Here is a 25,955-nt window from a genome sequence, read left to right on the forward strand (position 1 = left end):
ATAGCGTAAGTGTATCCAAGCTATCAAAGTAAGTAAATAGATTTTTTTGCAAATGGTATCAAGTTTTCCATTTCAGGTCAACTAGAGGAGGTATGAAACTAAATTAAACACTACTATTTGTGTCCAGATTTTTAAAAGGGCCTATGTTGTTAAAAATTGCAGAAATTTTTTTTCAGCATAGAAATAGCAGACCAAACTATAAATTCTTAAAAAGAACGAAAAGATTTAAAGCATTATTTTCTTTTTCCCTGAAAAGACAATGTCAATATAAAACGAACAGAAATTAATTAAAAAAAATCCACAAAATAAGTTTTTCAAAGAAAAGTAAAGAACTCCATTAAACAAAAAAAGAGCAAAAATAAAATCAAGCGTGAAACTACCACAAATCAGCATCGATAAATAAATGAAACCCAAAACGAACAGAAATTACAATAAATAACCGGGTCAAACTCAAAACGAGCAGAAATTAACATAAGTTGGGCTCAAACCCCCTATACCTTCAGAGCACAACTCCTATAAAACTTCAGAGCACACTGAAGTTGAAGTAGCCTTAAACTTTGACTTGAAACTTCATAACTCGACCACTTCTTTCAGAAAAGAATTTTGGAGGGTTATTCCACGTTGATAAGAAAAGAGGGTAAAGGTGCAGGTTAGTTCCCCCTGTAGTGTAGAGCGCAGGAGCTCTATGGTAAAGGTGCAGGTGTGTTCCCCCTAATAAAAACAACTTATTTCAGCAGATATAAAGAAGAAGCCCATTTGCGGCATTCTGTGGGACCCCAAGGTCCAATGCTAGTGTCAGATCCCGCGAGTGGCAGTTTATGCTCGTCAAGTTCTGGCTGTACAAGTGCCACAAGTTCTGGCAGTGAGGCCACAAGTGCAACTGTATTTTAGATTTCCCAGTTGCAAAAGAAGTAATGCCAAACGGTGGCAGTACTGGATTCAGCCAAGTTGATTCACTTTATTTGTAATGAAAATAGGCTACGTTTGGTGATCTGTAATTACGTATCAGCTACAATGAAGGGGGGTTAGTCATTGTCTAGGTGGGGATTGGGTAGATTCCTAAAAAAGTACTTATTAATGGACACACTGCTTACTCTTCATGAAACTTCAGATAAATGTTAACACAGGTAGAGGGGAGTCAGAATTAATTAAAATGTTTTCCTATACAGCTAAAATATTATATTCCCATATCTACCAGCACAGAGGTAAGTAAAAGCATTGAAAGCCATCCTCAGCCCCACCAGTAAATTTTTTTTGGGGTGGCAAATGCTGCTAGGAACTTAGTTTTCAGCAATTTCAAATGGTAATATTTTTCTTTTTCTATTTATATGAAGTGCTTAAATGTATTTTAAAAAATGAATGCAATGTATTTATCAACAAGAAAATCCTATTGTAGTGGTTGTGATGGCTTCAGTTGTGTAAAAGATCAAAATTCTTTCTCATCCTTAGCTCCTTACTTTTTACTGTTAAGTTTGGCTTTTGTTCAAATTTTAAAATAAAATTTGCAATTGGAAAAAAAAAATTTCAAAGCACTAAAAAACTTTTGTTTAATGAGCAGGGTGTTGAAAAGGGGACAGTCGCCTTTATATACAAAGTAATTTCAATTTTTTTTAAGTTTTAAACATGCTCCTTACTTTAGATGAAAAGTCTTTTCTATTTCTTTAGTTATATTTCATGTGACTGTAGAGAATTAGGAATGCAATACTTTTGGTAACACTGAAAAAGATCAATATTTCAATGATCTTTGTTTGAATTTTTATGTTAATCCAACAGTTCATGGTAACGAACTGTAAGTAAAGAGAAATTATAACGTACATGAGGGGGGTTTCCCCCTCTTCAACACCTCACTCCTTAAATTTTGTCCCAATTCTGTAAAAACCACTTTTGAAACACAAAGTTCGTTTGATTAGAGCAATACATAACTTTTTTTAAAGTGCCGAAAAAATTTAGCGTAAACATCGTGGTGTTGAAGAGGGGCAAACCCCACTCATATACATAATAATTTCTGTTTGTTTTAAGTCGCAATGTTGCTCCTAACTTTCATTTGAAAAATCTCATTTTTTTATTTAATGATGCTTAGAGACAAAAATTTTTCTAAAGGCAATGGAAAAGGTATGCCAATTAAAGTAAAAGCATATAAAAATGAAAAAAATAAGCAATTACAAAACAATCAAACAGTTCGTGGTAACGAACTGTAAGTAAGGAGCGACCCGGCTCATTGGTAACCAAAACTCTAGAAAACAGGATTTGATACCAATAGATACACCAAAAGAATCAGATTTTAATGCAGATTTCAAATATATATATTTCATCAAATTTAGTCCAATCCATCAAAAGTTAGGCGCCTTAAAAAATTTGGCTGTTTTTCGAAAAAAGGAGAAAACATCCCCTAAAAATTATAGAACCTCAATGAAAATCACACCATCATATTCAGCATATCAGAGAACCCTACTGTAGAAGTTTCAAGCTTCTATCTACAAAAATGTGGAATTTTGCATTTTTTGCCAGAAGAAAGACCACGGATGCGTGTTTATTTGGTTTTTTTCCCCAGGGGTGACCGTCTCGACCCAGTGGTCCTAGAATATCGTGGGAGGGCTCATTGGAATGGAAATTAAAAGTTCAAGAGCCCATTTTTAAGTGACGAAAAAAATGGAGGGTAACTAGGCCCCCTCCCACGCTCATTTTTTCCCCAAAGTCACCCGATCAAAATTTTGAGATAGCCATTTTGTTCTGCATGGCTGAAAATATGATAACTATGTCTTTTAGGGTGACTTAATCTCCCGAAGTCCTCGGGGAGAGGGCTGAAATTTATGAACTTTACCCAATGTTAAAATACAGTATTAGTTATTGGGAAGTATACAGACGTTTTCAGGGAGGATTTTTTCTGTTAGTGGGGGCAGGGGGTTGGGGGTTATGTGGGAGAATATTTCCATGAAGGAAGTTTTCATGGGGGAAGGGACTTTGCTATGGGGGGGACACCAAATTTCCCAGCATTATTTAAAAAAAAGATCAGAAATCAAATTAAAAAAAAACAAGTTTTACAACTAAAAGTAAGAAGCAACATCAAAACTTAAAACGAACAGAAAATAATACGTATATGATTGGGTTTACCCCCTAGTCAATACATCGCTCTTTAAGCCAAAGATTTTTTAGTAGTTTCGTAAGAGCTATTTATTCTAATTAACAGTTTTTGTGATTAAGCGGTCATTTTTAAAGAATTGGAACAAAATTTGAACATTAGCTTAAAGAGCAAGGTATTGACTAGGGGGCGAACTCCCTAATATACGTATTAAAAATATATGAATATAGAACTTCGTTACGTAAGTTAATTCGTAAGTTACGTATATTTATTACTAATGAAAGCATTCGTAAATAAAATTAAACAAGTTTCGAGAAAGCTATTGAACCAAATAAAAGTAAAATTAATATGCAAATTTTGTTTTAATTATTCATGTACGGTGAGCCAAAATCAAAACCTGCACTAATTCAAAAACGTTCAAAAATTAAATAAAAAAAACAAGTTTTTTTAACTGGAAGTAAGGAACGACGTTAAAACTTAAAACGAACAGAAATTATTCCGTATATGAAAGGGGCTGTCCCCTCCTCAATACCTCGCTCTTTACGCTAAAGTTTTTTATTGTTTTAAAAAATAAAGTTACGTGACAGATTCAAACTTTAGCGTAAAGAGCGAGGTATTAAGGAGGAGACAGCCCCTTTCACATACGTAGTAATTTCTGTTCGTTTTATGTTTTAACATCGTTCCTTACTTTCAGTTAAAAAAACTTGTTTTTTTTATTTAATACACGAAAACTTAAATATAAACTCCCAGATGTCTGTTCTGTTGAGCAATACCGAAGCGTTGGCCGGATATTTTTTAACAATAGCGACAGTTTTTAATTTGGTTATGACACACCAAAATATATAATGCCTTTAAACTGCTCAATGTTTATAAAAAGTAACACATTATCAAAGTAGTTTGGTCAAAGTAAAACGTTAAAACTAAGATTAAGAAAATCAAATAAAAAAAATTATTAAATATTTTCGATTTAATTTTGAATACCAAAAATCAATATATTTGACACCTTTATACTTCATAACCGTAGAAAATTAAATATTTTTCAAAGTGGCAACTAGGTAAATACAATCACTCCTGGAAAAGACACAAAACGTATCCGTTCAGGGGGAAAAAACTCCCTATATTCCGTTCAGGGAAACATTTCTGATTAAGGTGGCTTCGTATATCAGCTCATGGACACTCTTGCAATGCAAGCAAAAGTTGACGGCATATTTTTACCGAAATTGCCCCTTATTAAGTTGTTTACTATAATCATACAAACTTTCTTGTGCACTAATATCTGCACTAATTACTAATTAACAAATACATATTTAGGATCACCATAAAAAACTGATTCGCGTAAATTACGTTTATTTTAAAGGTTAGATTAAAACCTAGTAACTTTTATGTTACCACCTGTTGATCTGATGTTGTTTGATGTGGCTCCTACCCTGAATGTCCGAAATTTGAAACTTTTGACATTCACCTGTGAATGTCTGGAATACCTCTTTTTCTCCTTGATTTAGTCAGCGTTGCCACTCAACTTTTTCAGTTTAATGCATGTTTTGATGATGACAGGCTAGGTTAGGTGGGGCTAGGTTAAGTTTTTAACCCATTTCTGATGTTTATTACCAAATCTAACCTAACATAATTCAAAATAACCTATCTTTAACTTTTACCATCATAGCTTTCGTAGGACCAAAAAAGCTGACTCGCAAAGCTAATTGAATCCAGGCAGACGGTAATACGTTCACGCCGTTATGCCGTTTTTTGTATCAAAACTTCTTGCCGCCTGTGTTCTAAATACGCAAGTAAACAGATAATTCCGGTGAAACAGCGTAGGAGATACGTTTGAACTTGATAATCTGCTTCGCTTTCTCCCTTTTATTAGATCAAAGAGAGAACTGGTACTAATAGGAACTTAATTAGAAATCAAACGGGTAAGATTCTTCTATTTAAAGATTCGACTTGCCGTTAGTTTATCCAGCTAGGCTATTTGGTGCTTTTGAAATTCTTGTTTGTGGTAATATTCTACTCTAGCTACTTTTGGCCATCTTGGAAAGGGGTTAGGTTAGTAAAATGAAACTTCCAGGGATAGGTCTACAGGCTGAAGTATGTCTCGGGAAACTATTTCGAAGTACATATCTCCACTCCTTTCCCATCTAGAGGGTCCTGAAATTTGCCTGCATGGCAGGTCTATTACCTATTAAAATTTTGACAAAACATTTACCTTAATTTTCAGTTACCAGTTTCTTTTTCTCTGTCTTTAGTTCTGAAAATGTAATTCCTGCTATTTAAATAGGATTTTAAGCCATATCAATACTTTTTTTTTCAAACTTTTGGAAATGAATTTCCATATCTTTAAAACCTTAAAAATTGGGATTGAGCAGTCATAAAGCTGATAACAATTTTGGGTAAAATTCTACTTTAGCTACTTTTGGCTATCTTGGAATGGGGTTAGGTTAGAAAAATGAAACTTTCAGGAATGGGTCTACAGGCTAAAGTATGTCCCGGGAAGGTATTTTGAAGTACCTATCTCTACTCCTTCTCCCTCTAGAGGGTCCTGAAATCTGCCTATATGACAGGTCTATACCCATTGAAATTTTGACAAAACAACATTTTACATTAATTTTCAGTTATCAGTTTCTTTTTCTCTGGCTTTAGCTCTGAAAATGCAATTTCATTTATTTGAGCAGAATTTTAAGCCATATAATAGTTTATTTCCAAAATTTAGGAAATGTATTTGCATATCTTTAAAACCTTATAAATTGGGATTGAGCGCTGTTGTGAAGCTGAAAACAATTTTGTTGTACTTCATTTAAGCAGAAGATCTATTTTGCAAGGTTTCACTTCTATAACTCACATATTTTTGAAGGTCATCAAAGGTCAGGACCCTCTAGAGGGAGATGGAGTGGAGGTGGGTACTTCAAAATATTTTCCCAGGACATACTTTAGCCTGTAGACCCATCCCTGAAAGTATCATTTTCTTAACCTAACCCCTTTCCAAGATAGTCAAAAGTAGCTAAAGTAGAATTTTACCCAATTTTGTTCTACTTCATCGAAGCAGAAGATCTATTTTGCAAGGTTTGACCATTATAACAGATTTTTAATGGCCACCAAAGGTCATGACCCTCTTAAGGAAGAAGTGGAAGTAGGTATTTCAGTTCATGTTTCCATGATGGGGATAAATGTTTTGCAAGGGGAATAATACAAAAAAAACTAGGCTGAATATATAATAGTTTAGAAACAAATTTGGGCTATATATTTTAACCTTAGGGGGAGGGGTTGGGGGAGTTGGTAAAGCATAGCATATATTAAACATGTAACCTAATCTAATTTAGGTACCTCTCCCCCCCCCCTAAGCCCCCAAAAACCAGTTTAAATACTGTAAACCCATCAACAAATCACGCTTTGCATTTCATTTCTCTTGCAAATACCCGTTTGACGGGTTTCCTGTCTGGTTTCCTTGTACAGTCTATAGCGGTGTTTACCATATAATGCACAAGTACCGAAGGACCTTTGTAATAATGACTGTGAATATACGAGTGTGCATAGTTATGACAGATGGGTGAAAAGCTGTCCTATCCTAGCTTGATGGTTCGTCTCGGCCCATACGGATTAAAATAAAAACTTAAAACGAACAGCTGTTATTCTCCATATGAGGGAAGCCCATTCCTGAACCTTTGATCTTCACCGTAGAGTCTTGAAACTTTAACTTATTTCTCATTCAAATCAAAGGGATTTGTGTTTTAGCAGTCTTTCCTAAAGAATCAGGTCAGTCAAATTTTCGTATAGCAGGGGCGGATCTAGAGAAAAATCTTGGGGGTGGGCAGTGTGACAAGGGTGCCAATGAGTAAAATTTTGAGGACAATGTGAAAAAGATGCCAATAACAGGCCAAATTGACAAATTTTGTCTTAAAAAAGTCAAAAAAGTAAAGGGCACCAGAAAAATATTGGGTGGGGGTACGCCCCCCCCCCGACCCCCTGGATCCGCTAGTCTTGTATTTTGTTGAGGAAGAAGCAGTCTCCGCCCCCCATATGCAGAATAATTTTTGTTCGTTTTTAATTTTTAATGTTGCTCTTGTTTTTAGTTCAAAAAGTTTTTTTTATTTGGTTGTTTTTCAAATCCCCTTCCCTCCCCCTATAAAATTTCTCCCGGGAAAATTTCCTGGGAACTTTCCTCCTCAAGGAAAATTCTCCTAATGGAAACTTTCTCCTTCCTGCACAGATTATCCCAAAAATTCCGTTATTTCCCAACAATAAATACTATTGGGCAGATTGCACAACTTACCACACTTTCCTTAAGAACTAAAGCGTGATATGTCATCCCCAAAATATTCACAGCATCGTTTGAATACTTTGAATTCAATGACTATTTTAAAATTTTGATTGAATTTCTGAGCAAAACTGGGCGTGGGGGGAGGGCTAAGTTCCCTCTAATCTTTTTATTACTAAAATTTACCGCAGAACCAAGCCGCCTGACGCCAACACAGCTACACACGCTCTTCCTCCATTCCAATCTCTTGAAAGATTTCCTTTTTACACCCTCAGGAATTTTCCACTTCCCTTAAATGTTTCTTCAAATTCCTCCCAATCTAGCCGCAGAAGACCTGCTTTTCGTTCAGCCCTTGACGGTTGGCCGAAAAGGACAGTCTTTGGCAATCTCTAATCTAAATGGTCACTTAAATGGGGCACTATCATAAACTTGGATTTCCCTTTGAAAGAACTATCGCTCTTTTAGTATAATTGGTTGTGTAATCACCCCTGAGGGAAAAAAACGATAAATTAATATACACGCATCGGTGATCTTTTTTCTTAGGAAAGATACTACTACTAACAACTCACCGCAGCAGCAAGCCGCCTGAGGCCAACACAGATACGCACGCTCATCCTTCAGCACAATCTATTCAAAACCTTCCTCTTTAAACTCTTCCAGGAAGTTTCCATTTCCCTTAAATCATACTTTATGATATCCTCCCGCCCAACCGAGGACGACCTGCTTTCTGTTCAGCCCTTTACGGCTGGAAATTCTATCATTCTTGATCTGCAGAAAGTGCACAAGCTATCAGCTTTGATTCAATCAGGCAATTGTTAGTTGCAGTTTTGTTACTTGCAAACATTCGAACTAAGAATTCGAATATTTGGGAACCTGACATAGAAGTTACAAGGAATACTTGGGAAATAGTTTTTTTTAGGAAAATGGGTGGGCAATGTCAACTCCTTTTTCCTTCCCTTTCCTCTCCTGCGCATGTCTGATTTGGATCCTTAGCTATAGTTATTGATATGACTATAGTTATTGATATGACTATTGATATGACTATAAGTCAACCAAAATTAGAATGAGTTAAGGTACTAGTCAGTATTAGGTTGTCAGCATGGCAAAAATATTTGAAGATTTAAAGCTGTTCTTTGAAATTTGAGTTTCGATAAATATCTTACAATTGCAACCTAATTTTTGGCTCTAGAACCACTTGAATTGTGTATTCCAGTATGATCTAAGATCACTTAAGATTGTTAAGACCACTTGGATTATTAATTTGGATTGTTTATTTACTGAATCTTAGAAAAGAATAAAGCTTATCCAAGTGATCAACCTTATCCATCTTATCGTCTACCATCTTTACGCTAAAGTTTTTTATTTTTTTTTTTAAAAGAGTTGTGAGGAAGTCAAACTTTAGCGTAAAGAGCCAGGCGTTGAGGAGGGGACAGCCCCTTTCATATACGGAATAATTTCTGTTCGTTTTAAGTTTTAATGTCGTTCCTTACTTTCAGTTAAAAAACTTGTTTTTTTATTTAATTTTTGAACGTTTTTGAATTAATACAGGTTTTAATTTTTGCTCACCGTACATGAATAATTAAAACAAAATTTGTATATTAGTTTTACTTTTATTTGGTTAAATGACTTTCTCAAAACTTGTTTAATTTTATTTATGAACGTTTTTATTAGTAATAAATATACGTAACTTACGAATTAACTTACGTAACGAACTTCTATATTTCACATATTTTTAATACGTTTATTAGGGGGCTCGCCTACTAGTCAATACTTCGCTCTTTAAGCTAAAGTTCGAATTTTGTTCCAATTCTTTAACAATGACCCCTTAATCACAAAGGCCGTTATTTACAATAAATAGCTCTTGTGAAAGTACTAAAAAATCTTTGGCTTAAAGAGCAAGGTACTGACTAGGGGGTGAACCCAATCATACACGTAATATTTTCTGTTCCTTTTAAGTTTTGACGTTACTCTTTATTTTAAGTTGGAAAACTTTAGTTTTTTTTTTATATTTAGTTTCTGATTTTTTTTTTAAATGATGCCGGGAAATCCGGCACCCCCTTCATAGCAATGCCCCTTCCCCCATGAAAACTTTTTTCATGGAAAGATCCTCCCACATAACCCCCAACCAACCCATCCCTACTGCCAGAACCCCCCCCCCCTGAAAACGTCTGTATACTTCCTAATAACCAATACTATATGTTAACATTGGGCAAAGTTCATAACTTTCAGCCCTCCCCCGGGGACTTCGGGGGATTAAGTCATCCTATAGGATATATTTATCATATTTTCAACCATGCTTGAACAAAATGGCTATCTCAAAATTTTGATCAGGTGACTGGGAAAAAATGAGCGTGGGAGGGCGGGGGGGGGGGGGGGCTAGTTGCCCTTCATTTTTTGGTCACTTAAAAAGGGTACAAGAACTTTTAATTTCCGATCTAATGAGTCCTCCCACGATATTCTAGGACCACTGGGTCGATACGATCACCCCTGGAAAAAAAAAATAAATAAAATAAAATAAACACACATCCGTGATCTTTCTTCTGGCAAAAAATGCGAAATTCCACATTTTTGTAGATAGGAACTTGAAACCTTTACAGCAGGGTTCTCTGATACGCTGAATATGATGGTGTGATTTTCATCAAGGTTTTATAACTTTTAGGGGGTCTTCCCCCCTTTTTTCGAAAATCAGCCAATTTTTCGCGTAACTTTTGATAGGTAGGACTAAACTTGATGAAAGTTATATATTTGAAATCAGCATTGAAATCTAATTCTTTTGATGTATCCATTGGTATCAAATTTCCGTTTTCTAGAGTTTCGGTTACCATTGAGCCGGGTTGCTCCTTACTTACAGTTCGTTACCACTAACTGTTTGACTATACTTCAAATATAGCTAAGTAAAGGAAAGTTTAATAGAAATATTACTAACAAAATTATCAACTTGGTGAATGTGGAAGGGTTGAGCAGTTGTCTATGATCTAAGGCTATCAATCCAGGGTTGCAAAGCCCACTGGAATTGCAGTGGGTTATGACCAAGATTTTTAGGTTGGCTTAAGATGGCGAATGTTCAGTGGAATTGAATGGAAAAGAGGGCCTAAATTCGCATTGACCCTTTGACACCCACTCTAGCAAATACTTATTATATCTGCAACTTATCTTTTTTGAATATTTTTATAATATAGCCTACTTGGTAAAATTCTACTTCAGCTATTTTTGGCTATCTTGGAAAAGGGTTAGGTTGAAAAAATGAAACTTTTAGGGATGGGTCTACAGGCTAAAGTATGTCCCAGGAAGGTGTTTTGAAGTATCCCACCTACTTCTACTCCTTCTACCTGTAGAGGTCATGACCTTTGATGACCTTTAAAAATCTGTATCATAAAAGTGAAACCTTGGAAAATAGATCTTCTGCTTAAATAAAGTACAACAAAATTGGTTTTCAGCTCTACAACTTTGCTCAATCCCAATCTATAAGGTTTTAAAGATCTGCAAATATACATTTCCTAAATTAAAAAAAAAGCATTGATATGGCTTAAAATTGGATTCAAATAACAGGAATTGCATTTTCAGAACTAAAGCCAGAGGAAAAGAAACTGATGGCTGAAAACTAGGGTAAAATGCTATTTTGTCCAAATTTCAATAGGTATAGATCATTTAAATAGGATAATGTCAGGACTCCCTTAATAAAGAAACAATGAAAGTAGGTACTTAAAAATACCTTCCTTGGACATACTTTAGCCTTTAGACCCATCCCTGAAAGTTCAATTTTTCTAACCTAATCCCTTTCCATGAGAGCCAAAAGTAGCTAAAGTAGAAATTTAAAATATACTCTGATAGACAAAGTCAAAAAGGTGTATTTTCTATTTTTTTCATAGAATTCAATTTGACCAATATTTTTTTTTAGATTTTCATACATATAACGGCATTTTCAGGTGGTACTGATACCTACCTAAAAGTATTGAACTATTTTTCGGTACTGTTCTATTATCTGTAAGACACACGAAACGGCCACTCGAGAAGGTCACTTGAGAAGGACACTCGAGAAGACCACTCGAGAAAAGCACGAACAAACTACGCGAATAAACTATTTGAGCAAGATTTTAAAAATGTGATTGCCTTTGAAACGGGTTTCTCACTTTGTTGAACAATGTTTAAACTTCAGTTTTTTGGGGTTTGGGGGGGGGGGAGATACCTAGGTTAGGTTAGGCTACGTATTTAATATATGCTATGCTTTACCCCATCCCCCAATGTGCATATATATAGCCGAAATTTTTTTCTAAACTACTATATTTTTATCATATTTTGTTTTATTTATTAGCATTAACGAAACTTCACTTCTCGTGTGTCTTCCAGATAATAGAACGGTACCTATTTGTCTTTACAAGTCTCCTTCAGATATTATCAAATATTAAGCCGGTTTCTTAGCAAATCAAGTTGTTATAGACTTCATTCCTTTTGTCAGATTAAATAAAAAAAAAACAAGTTTTTTAAACTGAAAGTAAGGAGTAACATTAAAACTTGAAACGAACAGAAATTATTCCGTATATGAAAGGGGCTGTCCCCTCCTCAACGCCTCGCTCTTTACGCTAAAGTTTGACTCTTTCTCACAACTCTATTTTTTAAAACAATAAAAAATTTTAGCGTAAAGAGCGAGACGTTGAGGGGAGAGCCACTTTCATATACGGAATAATTTCTGTTCGTTTTAAGTTTTAATGTTGCTCCTTACTTTCAGTTTAAAAAACTTGCTTTTTTTTAATTTAATTTCTGATCGTTTTTTAGTTAATGTAGCTTTTATTTTGGCTAACCGTCATTGAATAAGTAAACAAAATCTGCATAAAAATTTTACTTTTCTTTTGCTAAATGGATGTCTTAACAAATTAACTTACGTAATTAACTTCTATATTCGTATATTTTTCTTCTGGCAAAAAATACAAAATTTCATATTTTTGCAGATATGAGCTTCAAAACAATGCTATAGTATTGTCTGACGTATTGAATCTTAAGGTGGGATTTCATTAAAACTCGGTCATCTGTAGGGTATTGTTCCCCCATCTTTATAAGATCGGGTAAATTCTCTCAGGCTCGTAGCCTTTAGTGAGCACTGTGAAACTAAATAAAATTTATATATTTAGAATCAGCATTAGCCTATAAACACATTCTTTTGATACATTTATTGACATCAAAATTCTGTTTTTAAAAGTTTCGACTACTATTGAGCCGTATCGCTTGTTTTTTTATTGTTTTTTATTACGTATATGTTATTACGTAAATGAAGGAGTTCTCCCCGTAGTCAATAACACGGTCTTTACCTTAAAAGTTAAAAAAAAATTTTATTAACAAACCCCTGAATCACATTGGCCGTTTAATTAGAATAGAGAGCTCTTTTGAAAGAACTAAAAAAAACTGTAGCTCAAAGAGCAAGGTATTGACTTGGGGGAGAACCCCCTCACATACGTTATAATTTCTGTTCGTTTTAAGTTCTAATGTTGCTTCTTACTTTCAGTTGAAAAAACTTTTTTTTTTATTTAATTTCTTATCGTTTTTTAATAATGCTTGGAAATTCGGGGCCCCCTTCATAGAAATGTCCCTTACCTCAAAGAAACATCCTCCACGGAAAGATTCTCCAGAGTAACCCCCTCCTCTAGCCCCCCCCCTCCAGAAAAAAATCCTTCCTGAAAATGTCTGTATACTTCCCAATAACCAATAAATAATGCTGGCAAGTCCGGTGCCCCCTTCATGGCAATTTCCCTTCCCCCATGAAAATTTCCGTTATGGACAGATCCTCCAACATAACCCCCGACCCACCCTTCCCTCCCACTACCAGAAAAAAACCCTCCTGAAAACTTCTGTATACTTCCCAATAACCAATACTATATGTTAACATTGGGTAAAGTTCATAACTTTTAGCCCTCCCCCTGGGGACTTCGAGGGATTCAGTCATCCTAAAATACATATTTATCATATTTTTGACCATGCTGAACAAAATGGCTATCTCAAAATTTTGATCGGGTGACTTTGGGAAAAAAGTAAGCTTGAGAGGGGGCTTAGTTGCCCTCCATTTTCTTTGGTCACTTAAAAAGGGCACTAGAACTTTTAATTTCTGTTCCAATGATCCCTCCCACTATATTGTAGGGCCACCGGGTCTATAAAATCATCCTTGGAAAAAAAAAAATAAACACGTACCTGTGATCTTTCTTCTGTCGAAAAATACAAAAATCCAGATTTTTGCAGATAAGAGCTCTAAACCTCTACAGTAGTTTTCTCTGATACGCTGAATCTGATGGTGTGATTTTCATCAAGGTTCTATAACTCTTAGGGGCTTTTCCCCCCTTTTTTTGAAAATCAGCCAAATATTCTCAGGCGCGTAACTTTTGATGGGTAGCACTAAACTTGATGAAACTTATATATTTGAAATCAGCATTGAAATGATTCTTTTGATGTATCTATTGGTATCAAAAACCCGTTTTCTAGAGTTTCGGTTACCATTGAGCCGGGTCGCTCCTTACTTACAGTTCGTTACCACGAACTGTTTGAAAACAATATTTGAACTGCTACTGTTTTTCTTAAGCCTCTTAATTGTGCTTTGAATGGTGGTGTAATAGCTTAAGTGGCCAAATGGGGTGCATTGCCACCATTTGAGCTTCTTTGAGGCGTTTACGTGCCAACTTTTCCAAATTGGCGCACTTTTTTGGGGACAAAGCGTTCCTTTGGCGCATTTACTTCTTTCTTGTGGCGCAACTTGAAATGAAACATCTGAGAATAATGTTGACCCCCTCTCCTTTTAAGTTTTAATTTTTCTCTATTGTATGATTCTTATTAGTTTCTTGTTGTTTACAGGTAAACCGAATCACAGCATTTTTAAACGAAGTTCAAGCATTCTGAATTATCGGTAGTTCTATCGTTTATTTGGGAAGAGATATCCATTGAAAATGAGTGAACAGAGAAAGGTAAATTCCTATTATCATTCTTTTGTTCAGAACACCTAATTAATAAATCGAGTAACTTAAAGGAAAATTTCGTTATTAGTGTCAGAAGCCAAATGGACTTACTTCATTATTAAATTTTGAGACATTAGACAAATCCCTTAATTTTTACTTTACTTTCAAAACAGTTTTGAAGCAACTTGTGTTAAGACCTCTGCAAAGGGCTGACTCGGCCCTTTCGGGGTACCTGCAAGACCAGGGATATTGCGGTTAACTCTATTCCCACTTAAGCATCGGCGCCCCTAGAGGAAATTGTAGCCTAGTAAACGACACATCATTCGCACAGGATTTTGATTATTAGAAAATGGGAACTTCCGGGGAGGGTGTAAATAGGGAGGCTTTGAATAGACGGGGATGGAGGAGCGGTGTTGGGATGAGTTGTTAGTAGTAGTAGCATACCCTGCAGACTTTACCAAGTCACTATTAAACTATAGGGTTTTATCCTACCAACTGCAACTAGTCGAATTTAGATACTTGAATTCCTTAAGTTCCTACTACTGCCCAAGTCTTGTTAAAGTATTGGAAAAGTTAAGATAAAATTAGAATTATACGCTCTTAGTTAACTTGAACGACACTGAGTAAAAAACTGTGGGTCTAGTAAGGTTCCGGGAAGTTGTTTTGTAGCTTTGTTACTACCCCTAGCCATGTAATGACAAAAATTTTGCTGAGACATCTTTGCTTAAAGGGACTCGATACCTTAAAGGATCCCCCCTATGTTATTATAAACTTAGATCTTATTATAAACTAAGATCCTTAAAGGATCTCAATGGATTATAAACTTTTTTCATTTCTAGCCAGTAGTCTTTCTATGACTTGTAGAGCTTGGATAATCGATCCGAATAAACGACAGAAAACCAAAGGCCAATATCTACTTTCCCAGAAATATCAGAAAAACCAGTTAACTTTATACATTTTTTTGTCGAAGACAGGTATTCATACCTAATGAATCTTATGTTATTAGTAATTTGTTTTTATTTAACGTAGCAGAAATTTATTTTTAGTGTTCACGACAAGTCAATCTTAAAAATTCTTGAATAGTTCAGGAAGTATCATTTTAGTAATTTGTAGCTTCGGGAATTTCCTGTTTTCCCAACTACCATGATTGAAAACCTTGCCCACAGATGATGTATATTACTTATCCTCTTTAAATAGACAGCGCTCTGCTTAACAAATAGTAAGGGATTATGCCTTTTTTTTAAATTACCCTCTCATTAGCTTTTCGAGCTGTTCGTATATTAAAGATCCCCTATCGGTTATATCAAAAGCTTTAGGAGTTCCCATGCGTTGGACAAATTTTTCAGTGAGCCGACGCCGAGTCTCGAAAAAGATTTTAGGGGATCTAATTTCCCTATAAATTCTTTTCATCGGTAGATCTTGCCAAAGTGACCCTGTATATTAGCTAGGCTATTAGCTGAACTTAGTCTTCTTCATTCAGGACTTACCGATTTTCCTAAAATCTTTCAAATTTTACAAGGAAGGAAAAAATTGCTAACTTTTAGCATTAAACTCTAAGAATCTAGATTCTGATTTGTTATGAAAGTTTTGTTGGTAGTAGAGGGGGTAGGGCAGTATTAAAAAAAGTTGACTTTGGAAGTCACCAGACTGTTTATTTTTTACGGGTGAAGTGTCACAAATTTAAATAAAAAACGTCACAAAATTTAAAAACTGGCCAGAATCGTCACAAAATTCGATACTATCAAATTTATCGCAATATGTATCACAAGATATGATACAGAATAGCAAGACATGTGACATTTTTTGATAAAGGGATGCCTTTTTTATAAGAAAACAACCTGAAAAATCAGTTAAAAAGCAATATTTGGCACCAATCATGGGAATATGGTTAGGGGATTCAGGGGTAAAGGAAAACAATTCAAGGTGCAATGGTATATAAATATAATGCTTTATAAATATAGCTTAATAAATAAGCTATAATAAATATAGCTTGATAGAATGACAAATCAGCAAAATAGCAAGATATTTTTGATAACGGGGTATCAGATTTTCAATTTTTTGATAAAAAAATAGCTTGGCGAATCAGTAAAAAAGCTATTTGGCATCAAACAGCTGAAGGTCTGGCTTTCCTCTATTAGTCTTTCAGAATTGATTTATTTCTGTCGACGGTTATAGGGTAAAATCGTCGCTAACTTTATATTAATTATTGAGCATTCGCATAGTTTAACGTAAAACTACCAACAAATATGGTGCAGCCTTGGATGGTTCTTAATTTTAGGACAACCAAAAGAAAAACTGGGAAATAGCGGTTTTTGGTGCATTTTGGTTCAAAGAGAAAAAACTGTTCTTTTACTATCTCGGTGCTTCAACATTGTTTCTTTTGATTGCAGAGTGCCTTCTGGCTTCATCTTCTCTTACATTAGTGTCAAAACTTCAAATTGTCGTCCCTTGTGACCGCCTTGATCCTTGCTTGATACTATTCTTTTTTTATTGTTACGCTTTTCATGTGCTAATTTTCCAATATTAAAAAGGTCTTTGATACAAGTTCACATGTGTTTGTCTTTTGTCTTTAGTTATGTTTATTGACTTATTTATTGTTCAGTTAGTCTTGTTTTAGTTTCAAGGCCCTCAGAAACCAAATTGGTTTTTGTTGAGAAGGAAACATGCTCAGAAAACAATACTTTATGACACACAGAATAATTGCAGTAACCAAATTTTCAATGAAATTCTGTTATACTTTACCCCGGACCCCCCATAATGTACACATATATGGGGATAAGCGTTTCTCTGTGAAATCCCTCAGAAAATTTTCCGATTAGAAAAAATCCCTTTTTAAACTTGAAGTGATTGGAGACCAGCCCCTCTTTTCTGAAACTGTTTTTGATGTGTAATCCTTTTGTTGTCCCTGAGGACACCTGATTGAGGTTTTGAGGTGCCAATTTTGAACTCTTTATATGGGGTACTCAATTTTGCCCGCGGAGCAATTTTCCACAAATTAATTATCCGGGAGGAATTTTTGGGGGGGTTTCTGAAAGGGGGAATTTCGGAAGGGAAAACGCCGGCCTCCTAATATGTAGCGCAATAATATATACCCCGGTCTCCAAATATGTAGCCCAATTATATATTTCTTGTTTCAACCCGTTCAACCATGTATAACTCTTGTTTCTACCCTGTAAACATGAATTGTATCAACTCCGACAAAATAAAGAAACGGAAAATCTTGTGGGGAATAATTAATTTGCGCAATATATCCACATTAGGAAGGGAGGTTGGGGATATAATGGAGTGAAATTTAAGTTGAAATCTTCTAAATATAATTATTCTACATATTACGAAATAAGAATTGTTTTCTTAACAGGTTTCCTTCTCAACAGTCCCAATTCTAGGCTTATAAATCATGATTCATTATAATACGTTGAAGTAGGCTATTACGCCAAGTGAACCAACATTTACTAAAAAAAAATTCAAGAACGATTCAACCTCCCCCCCCCCGAATTTTTTTAATTGTAACTTTTGGGGATTGCTGTGTCATCGGAAAAAAAAAGAATGGTAACGCACCTGCCTTGAGATTTGAGCTATGTATAGCAGTGATGGTAATAATTTTTAAATAGCACATTTCTGTCTGCCAGAAAAAAATCCAGAAGAAACTTTCGCAGGGACACGCATTGAGGGAGGGGGTGTCACTTTCCCCATCCTACATTTTATTTAGCCCCTAGATTTTGAGAGGTAAATAGGTAGAGCAGGGCTTTCCAAAAGGAGACATGCTAAAAAGTATTTTTTTAAATTAATAACTTGCTCTTTCTTATGGTTAAGGTTGCTTTTGGCAATTCACTCCCCTTATCCCTAATGGTCAAATATTCCGTAGGGGGGGGGGCGACTATTCTAATCTCACATATAGCCTTAGGCTTTGTCCAAAACTAATAAAGAATAAGATACCATTTAGATTCCTTTTTCTATTCTCCTTTCCAAAGCCGTATCCAGGGGTTTGGGGCTACCGGGTTTGAATTTCTCCCGATATGTTTGCTCAACACGAAATTTGTTTGTCCCTCCCTCCAAACAAATTGCTGGATATGTCCTTGCTTCTTACTGTCCTGACAATTTTTTTCTAATTTATACACTTTTTGCTTAGCTTTTTTTTTAATTGCAACCCCATTGATAATTAATATAATTAGTTCAAATTCCTTTTTGCACGGAGAATAAATAAGGGAGCGCTTTAGGCCTCATAATCGAGGGGCGGGTGTGATGTACTCCAGAGCAGTGTAAAAACATAAAAGGAATTTAATTACAGATTTTAAAAACTAGGGGAACCATGCCTAAAACCGCCACTGATTTGTCACTCGTACCAAAACAGTTTATATTTAAGGGCATAATTAGCCTTTTTTATGGGGGGGGGGATGAGTGGACAAAAATATTTTAAGAAACACTACTGGACAGAGAAGGTCGTATTCACACTGTTGTCAAGATGTTTTTCTCTATTTAAATGTAGATTCTTCTCTAGAGCAGACTCTGAGCTGAAGACCGTAAATTATAGGACCTGATTTATACAAGGGTATAATATTAGTTAAGGTTAAGAATAAATAAGTTTTTCAACTGAAAGTAAGGAGTAATATTAGAAATTGAAATGAACAGCACTTATTAAGTATATGAGGGGGTTGCTCCTCAACACCTCGTTCTTTACGCTAAGTTTGAACTTTGTTCCAGCTCTTTAAGAATGACCCTGAATCACAAAGGCAGTTTAATTTGAATAAATAGTTCTTTTGAAAGTACTAAAAAAATTCAGCGTAAAGAGCAAGGTATTTGCAAGGGACAATCCTCCTCATAATCGTAATAAATGTTTTAGTTTTAATGTTACTCCTTACTTTCAACTGATTTTTTTTATTTCATTTCTGATCGATTTTTGAATAATATTGGGATATCCGACGCCCTCTTCATGGAAAAGTTCTCTTCCTCCATAAGAAATTCATCAATGAAAACATCCTCCCGCGCAACACCCTCCCGCTGACCTCTCCCCCACACCCCCTGAAAACTTCCTTCGCCATAGAAAAATTATCCCTGTGGAAAATTTTGCAGAGGAAACAGGAAAACCAGCAGGAAAATTTGCCCCCCCCCCTTCACCTGAAATATGTATGCATGCTTCCCAATAGCAAATTCACGTAAACAATTTGAAAACTTTGTAAGTTAAAGACCTTTCCCCAGGGGCTGTGGCGGTCATGCTATCTGCAAAAGCAAAGATATTCTGCCTTTCAACTATGCTGAACCAAATGGCTATCACAGAATTTGGATCGGGCGATTTGGAGAAAAAAAGGGGCGTGGAGGGGACCTAGTTGCTCTCCAATTTTTGTGGTCACTTAAAAAGGGCATTAGACCTTTTGACTTTCGTTAGAATGAGCCCGCTTCTGATATTCTAGGTCTACTGGGTCGATACGATCACCCTTAAAAAAAAAAACAAATCAAACAAACAAATACCTAAAACACGCACGCATCCGTGATCTTTTTTCTGGCAAAAATACAATATTACACATTTTTGCAGATAGGAGCTTGAAACCTATACAGTAGGGTTCTCTGATATGCTGAATCTGATGGCGTGAAAAATACTTCTCATTCAACTGCACTTTGATTTGAGCAGTCTTTCTTAGAATAGTGTTAAAAACAGTTCATTTAATTTCTGACCGTTTTTTTCTATTAATGCCAGGAAATCACCGGTCTCTCTCGTGTAAAACTAACCCTAAAAAGTTCTCCCCCTCCATCCCGTGACGTTTCTCCATGGAAATTCTTCCCGCAGTCCCTCCCACAGCGAATTCTCCCTTCAATAAAAGCCCTTCTCCCTGAGACGAGGGGAAGCGTAAGCATTGAACTTTTGAACGAACTTGAATCAAATGGCCATCTCAAAACTTTGTCAGATGTTTGGGGAAAAGGGACGTGAGAGAGGCCAGTTGCCCTTTAATCTTTTTGGCCATTTAACAAGGTCACTAGAACTTTTAGTTTCTGTTCAAATGAGCCCTGTCCCAAATTTTGGAAAAAAAGATCGTTCTGTCCACCCTTGCATGGGAAAAGCAAAAACCAAACAGAGAAAAACAAAACAAAAAACACGTATCAGTGATCTTTCTTCCGACAAAAAATACAAAATTCCGAATTTTTGTGGATAGGAGCTTGAAACCACCTCTTAAACTCGGTTCTCTGATAAATTGAATCCAATTGCATGATTTTCAGAAAGACTGAAATTTTGATGGTATGTCCCCCTTTTTTTCAAAAATCATGCAAATCTTCTCAGGCTTGTAACTTTTGATGGGTAATATTCAACTTAATGAATTTTATGTTTGAAATCAGCATTCGCTCCAGGAAGGGTGCAAAGGGGAAGGCTTTGAATAGATTAGGATGGAGGAGTGTACGGAACTATGTTGGTCTCTGGTGGCTTGATGCTGAGGTGAGTTGTTAATAGCAATAGCATCTGGTGCTTACTTGCAGCTCGTAAACACGAACAGTGAACCTGCTGTGCTCATACGGGCCTTAAAAATCACATTTAAATGACAGTACGGGGGGACTGTGATTCACTCTGTGAACAGTCTCTACTCTCTCGCAAAACAACAAATTCTATTTTATTTAGTAGACTTGTTAGCATATTTATATCGATAAATTATTCTATATTATTAACAATTAAATTGAATCGTAATTAAAATTCTAAAAAGTAGCTTACAATTTATTTGGATTTTTGATCTTCAATTCGTATAAGGTTTGCGGAATAGAATAGCATAGAATTTAGTTTCTTTTTTTTTACTCATCAAGAGAAGCTCGATCTTCTGGTACTACTACCCAATCACGAATAAGTTAAACAACCAAAGGAAACAAGTTCAGGAGTACAAGGAAGAAAATGTTAATGCCCGAAGAGAAAGAAATTACTTACCATAATCATCTGGTAGAATATTTGTTGTAAATTCCTTACTTTTCGCCTGAGACAGGTTTTTGCAAGCCAATTAAGAAAGCCAAATAATCATGCATTTTTAAAACTTGAGTGACCCTTCTGTGTTTTTCTCCTGAGATTTAAACCAGAATGTTTGGATTCAAAATGTAGGGTTTGATTCACCAGATTTTACATGCAGTCTTTGTTTCTCTACGATTTATAAATTCCGGCAACAAAAAAAGGAAGAGTCAAACGGATCGCAAATAGTATCTTTAATTGAAGAGAAGGGGAAGTCCCCCCCCCCACCATATCATTTTGACTCCTGTCTTGATTTAAAAAATTCCCTCGAGTGTATTTGAATTAAAAAACCTTACTTGCGGTTTTCATTTCAAAGAAAACAAAAAAATGACAGTCTTGCCCCCTCCCCCCTAGATTTTGAAAATAAATTCTGTCCGTCTAAATTTTTCCTAATTGATGACATTGTTCACAAGCGGTAATTCAGTTATTCAAGTAAAAGTCATGCATTTTGATGTATTCCTAAGATGTGCGTTGATTTATTTAGTTCTTTAAGTAGTTCATTCTTTTACCAAGTCAAATTAGCAATTAAATGGAGTCAATTCATCCAATATCAAGTATTAACTAAAAGTACTCAGTTGTTGTCAGTTATTCAAAAGGTAAAAGTTGAAAAGGTGTCCTTTTTCACTGCTTGATCCAATTTTACGTTTCTTACTGTCCAATAGTGTGGATGTCAACCTTTCCTTCACTGTTAAAACCACTTTCTAAGGTTTACAATAAAGCTAGACACCTCCAGGAAACCAATCGTTCGTTAGTTATCCCATTGCATGATCTTGAGTCACTATACATTCTTTCAGGCGCATGCTTTACTTTTTCTCAGCTTCATGGTGACCTCCCCCGGCCCCTAAGTGTTCCGCTATCTTTTACCTCTGATCATAATAATTATTACCTTCGCAATATGACATCATGTTCAAGTTCCATTTACTTCTTGCATAAGGTCAGATTTTAATCCTCTAATGGCGTGTCATATTGTATGGAATAAATTGCCTGAATCAGCTCGAGGGTGCCACCCATTTGGTTCGTTTAAAAAAATTTTTTTAAAATTCTTTGGGTTTGTAGAAGTTATTTTTATCTGTTTTCTTCTTATTATTATTATTCATCTTACCGTCTCTTATCCCCTACACATCAAAAACACATTGTCCCCCCCCCGTATATTTGTTCGAATTCATTACGCGTACAGACATTGGGAGGAGGGGTACAGCTAAACTGGTAGCTATTCTGAAACGAATAGGTAAACATTTTCTTAATCTAAATGAATTCAATTTAAAAAAATATACTATTTAGCTAGGACTCGTAAATCCCATCAACACTCTTTTTTTATTTATGATAAAATTAACTCGCTCTGAGTTGCTTAGGGTAGCTAGAAAGTGCTATTTCAGCACTATCTTATTTTGTGTTGCACTGTAGCACGTGCTCAGAGTTATTAAAATAGTGCCAAATTAAGACAAAAATGTAATTTTTAGCCCTAATACAGTCTGTTTTTTACAATAGCACCGAAATTTGGGCAATTGTAGCACTCTAGGAACTAACCGTGGTGACTGTTTATTTTGCCAGTTGTTTATTGTATTGCCAATAGACGGCTGCATTTCTGCCGTCGACGTTTGTTTTACTGAACGTTTTTTTTTCTACCGCCTAATGTGACCGACTTAATACTATCGTATACACCTCAAGGAAATGCTCGGTGAAACAACGCTGGGCAAAAACACCAAGTGTCTCGGGCCTTATAGATTCTTTCTTTTGGTTCTTAGGTTGCATTACTAACATCAATCAATAAAGCCCAGTTGAACACCTGCTTTGAATTTAAAACATTATTCTTAATTTCGCTTCAGTTCAGTTATTTCACGTCAGCTCTTAAAAAAAATATCATTTAGATAATAATATATGTTAAATCTCTTCAGATTCAGTCCTTTTAGCTGTCGAATCAAATTAGTTATTAAATTCAGTTATTCAGTCAAAACTAGTTTTTAAATCGATTAAAACTCAGCTAATAATATAGTTTTAAAATATATTTTAACTCTTGAATAAGTAAACATAAGGCATTGGCGGTGTAAGCAGGATTTTGCTTCAGGGGGGGGGGGCTACTTAGTAAAAATAACATTGAAGTAGGTGAACTATGGGAAAAATATATAAAGCTATTGGAAATTTCTGATAAATCCGTGATAAATTAACGGTTGGAGTAATAATGAAGAGCAAAAGTATTATCTTAATGAGTGGTTCGTAAATAAAATTAATCGATGTTTTTAATATTTAAAATGTTTAAATAAAATATATTGAAAGCTATAAGGTATATAAGAGAACTGTTTATTTTCAGCTAAGCCGCCAAGAAGCTGGACAAAGAGGTGGTCAAGCAAGGGCTGAACAGCTTGGTCATGAAGGATATGTAGAGATGGGCCAAAAAGGTGGTCAAGCTAGAGCACAACAGTTAGGCCATGAAGGTTATCAGGAAATTGGTCAAAAGGGTGGCCAAATAAGAGCAGAGCAGCTTGGTACCGAAGGTTATCAAGAGATGGGTCAAAAGGGTGGTCAAAAAGGTGGTCAAACAAGGGCAGAGCAGCTTGGTCATGAAGGATATGTACAAATGGGGAAAATGGGAGGAGAGGCAAGAAAGCAGCAAATGTCACCAGAAGATTATGCTGCAATGGGTCAAAAAGGAGGTCTCGCTAGACAACAATAAGCTTCAGTTTTTCTTCTCAGACTTTTTATACTATTTTTTATGTTTTTAATATATGATTATGACGCAATTATTTTGTTGATAATTATTCGAGAAAACGACGTTTTTGTTTGTCAATATCTACAACAAATAAACAACAAATTTCAGTATGTTATATAAGAGCCGCGTTTTCAGGCTCAGCGGGTTCGAACACGGGTTGTCCTCGTCTAGTTTCAAGTTTCTAGTTTTTCGTCTAGTTTTGTCTAGTTTCAGCGGGTTCGAAGCTTCAACCCCGTGTTTGATGCACTAGATGCACTGCTGCACAATGCTTGATGCGCTAGACGCGAACAACCCGTGTTTAAAGACGGGTTGTTCACGGATCAGCAGGTTCGAACACAGGTTGTTCTCGTCTAGTGCATTAAGCGTTGTGCATCAGTGCATCTAGTGTATCAAACACGGGGTTGAAGCTTCGAACTCGCTGAAACTAGACAAAACTAGACAAAAAACTAGAAACTTGAAACTAGACGAGGACAACCCGTGTTCGAACCCGCTGAGCCTGAAAACGCGGCTAAGATTGTTAACAAAAACGCAGTTCCCTCCAATCTTGGTATTTAAAAGACTGAAATGGAGAGTTCACCTTAAGAACCAGGGATTACAGACTACCACAAATTATTCTTTTTCAGTCATACGAAAAGCAGGATGTAATCGAATGAGATCAGTGGTGGGTCCAGGTAGGGGGCGCAGGGGGTGCACTCTCCTAACATAGTAGTGGATTTGGGGCTGGGACCGCTTGCTCAGGTTGCCGTTGGGACAAAGGGACTTCGTTTTGTAATTTGTTTTTAATAGTTGAGTGATTGATAACTTTTTAATTGTTAAGACTGTTTCTTTTCGCAAACAAGTTTCAAACAAAGTTTCAGTTAGTGTGGTCTCTGATAGATTTTACTGATTACGCATACTCTTAGAAATATTTAATTAGTATAGGTTTATTAAGGAAAGCTGTCCGTATTACCACAAAATCCAACTGGGAGGCGAAAATCTTCATTTCGCAATAACAAGGTGGGGAAACTTCTAGACTATCTTTAAACTTCTTTAGGCCAGCTTCTTAAAAAAAAAATAATATTCAAACTTCCTTTTACTGTCAAATTAATTTTCGAGTCTTGATATCATTACCTTTTTGGCTGGTCATAAAATTTGGGTTACCTTTTTTTGTGAAGTGGGGCGGTTTTCACAACATTGTTTTTTAGAAAATTTGTATAATAGAAAGTAAAAGTATGAGAAATTCAAAGATATTATTGGTTTATGTTTTGGATTTCGGCGAACAAATGGTGGCCACTACTGCCCATTTTCATCCAATTAAAGCTGCGTTATATGACAACACCTCTGTTCATCCTAAAACAATACAATTAAGGCCACAGTAATAAAGGCTCGTATAAATATGCACTTAAAACTAAGTATATGACCCGAAATACTCTTTCAAAGGTCGGAGTAATCATTTAAGATAAATAAATTTTCGAAAAACTGTTTATAAAAGAAGGCAAATAATTATGTGCTTATAATTTTTTTTATCTAGTCGGTATATAGTCTCTGAATTCTCAGATTGAATCAGTGGAATTGCATCGATTTTTTTAAACATTTACTAACGAAATGTTGAAAAAAAAAATGGAAATTCACGCTACTTGAGTTAACCACGGAAACGGAATGCAACTAGAATATTTCTAATTTCTCACCTTCACCAGTTTCAAAATAGTTATGTTTTTATATTCAAGGGGTTGTATTTATTGGTTCATAAAATTGTATAAACTCATATATACCGCTCAGGATTTTCATACTTATTTTGATACATGCCATCCCACCATAATTTCACGATTAAGGGTAAATGCTAAAAGAATTTCAAATTTTATTTTTGTGCTCAGCAGACATATCTAGATTTAAACGTTAGAATTGAATATCGGAAAATCTCAAGGTAAAAAAAATCGATTAGAAATCTTCCACAGCTTGAAACCCTGAGAATTTATATCACCAATCTATAACTACGAAATAGTAAAATAACACGTAATTTTGTTTTTTGT

At 35.5% G+C, this 25,955-nt stretch overlaps 1 protein-coding gene across 1 annotated transcript in view; it reads left to right on the forward strand.

Annotated features, from left to right (window-relative positions):
• LOC148943988 (uncharacterized) overlaps positions 1-23,971 on the forward strand; it is a 64,712-nt gene extending 40,741 nt beyond the window's left edge. Inside the window, exon 3 of the mRNA XM_089100921.1 lies at positions 23,548-23,971. Within this exon, the coding sequence (XP_088957047.1) occupies positions 23,548-23,910 (363 nt within the window). The 3' untranslated portion in view covers positions 23,911-23,971. The remainder of the gene's footprint in view (positions 1-23,547) is intronic.
• Positions 23,972-25,955: the final 1,984 nt, after the last annotated feature.

Source organism: Artemia sp. Qi Xiang Cuo, chromosome 15 (assembly GCF_049724085.1).
Source record: "Artemia sp. Qi Xiang Cuo chromosome 15, ASM4972408v1, whole genome shotgun sequence".
NCBI lineage: Eukaryota > Metazoa > Arthropoda > Branchiopoda > Anostraca > Artemiidae > Artemia > Artemia sp. Qi Xiang Cuo.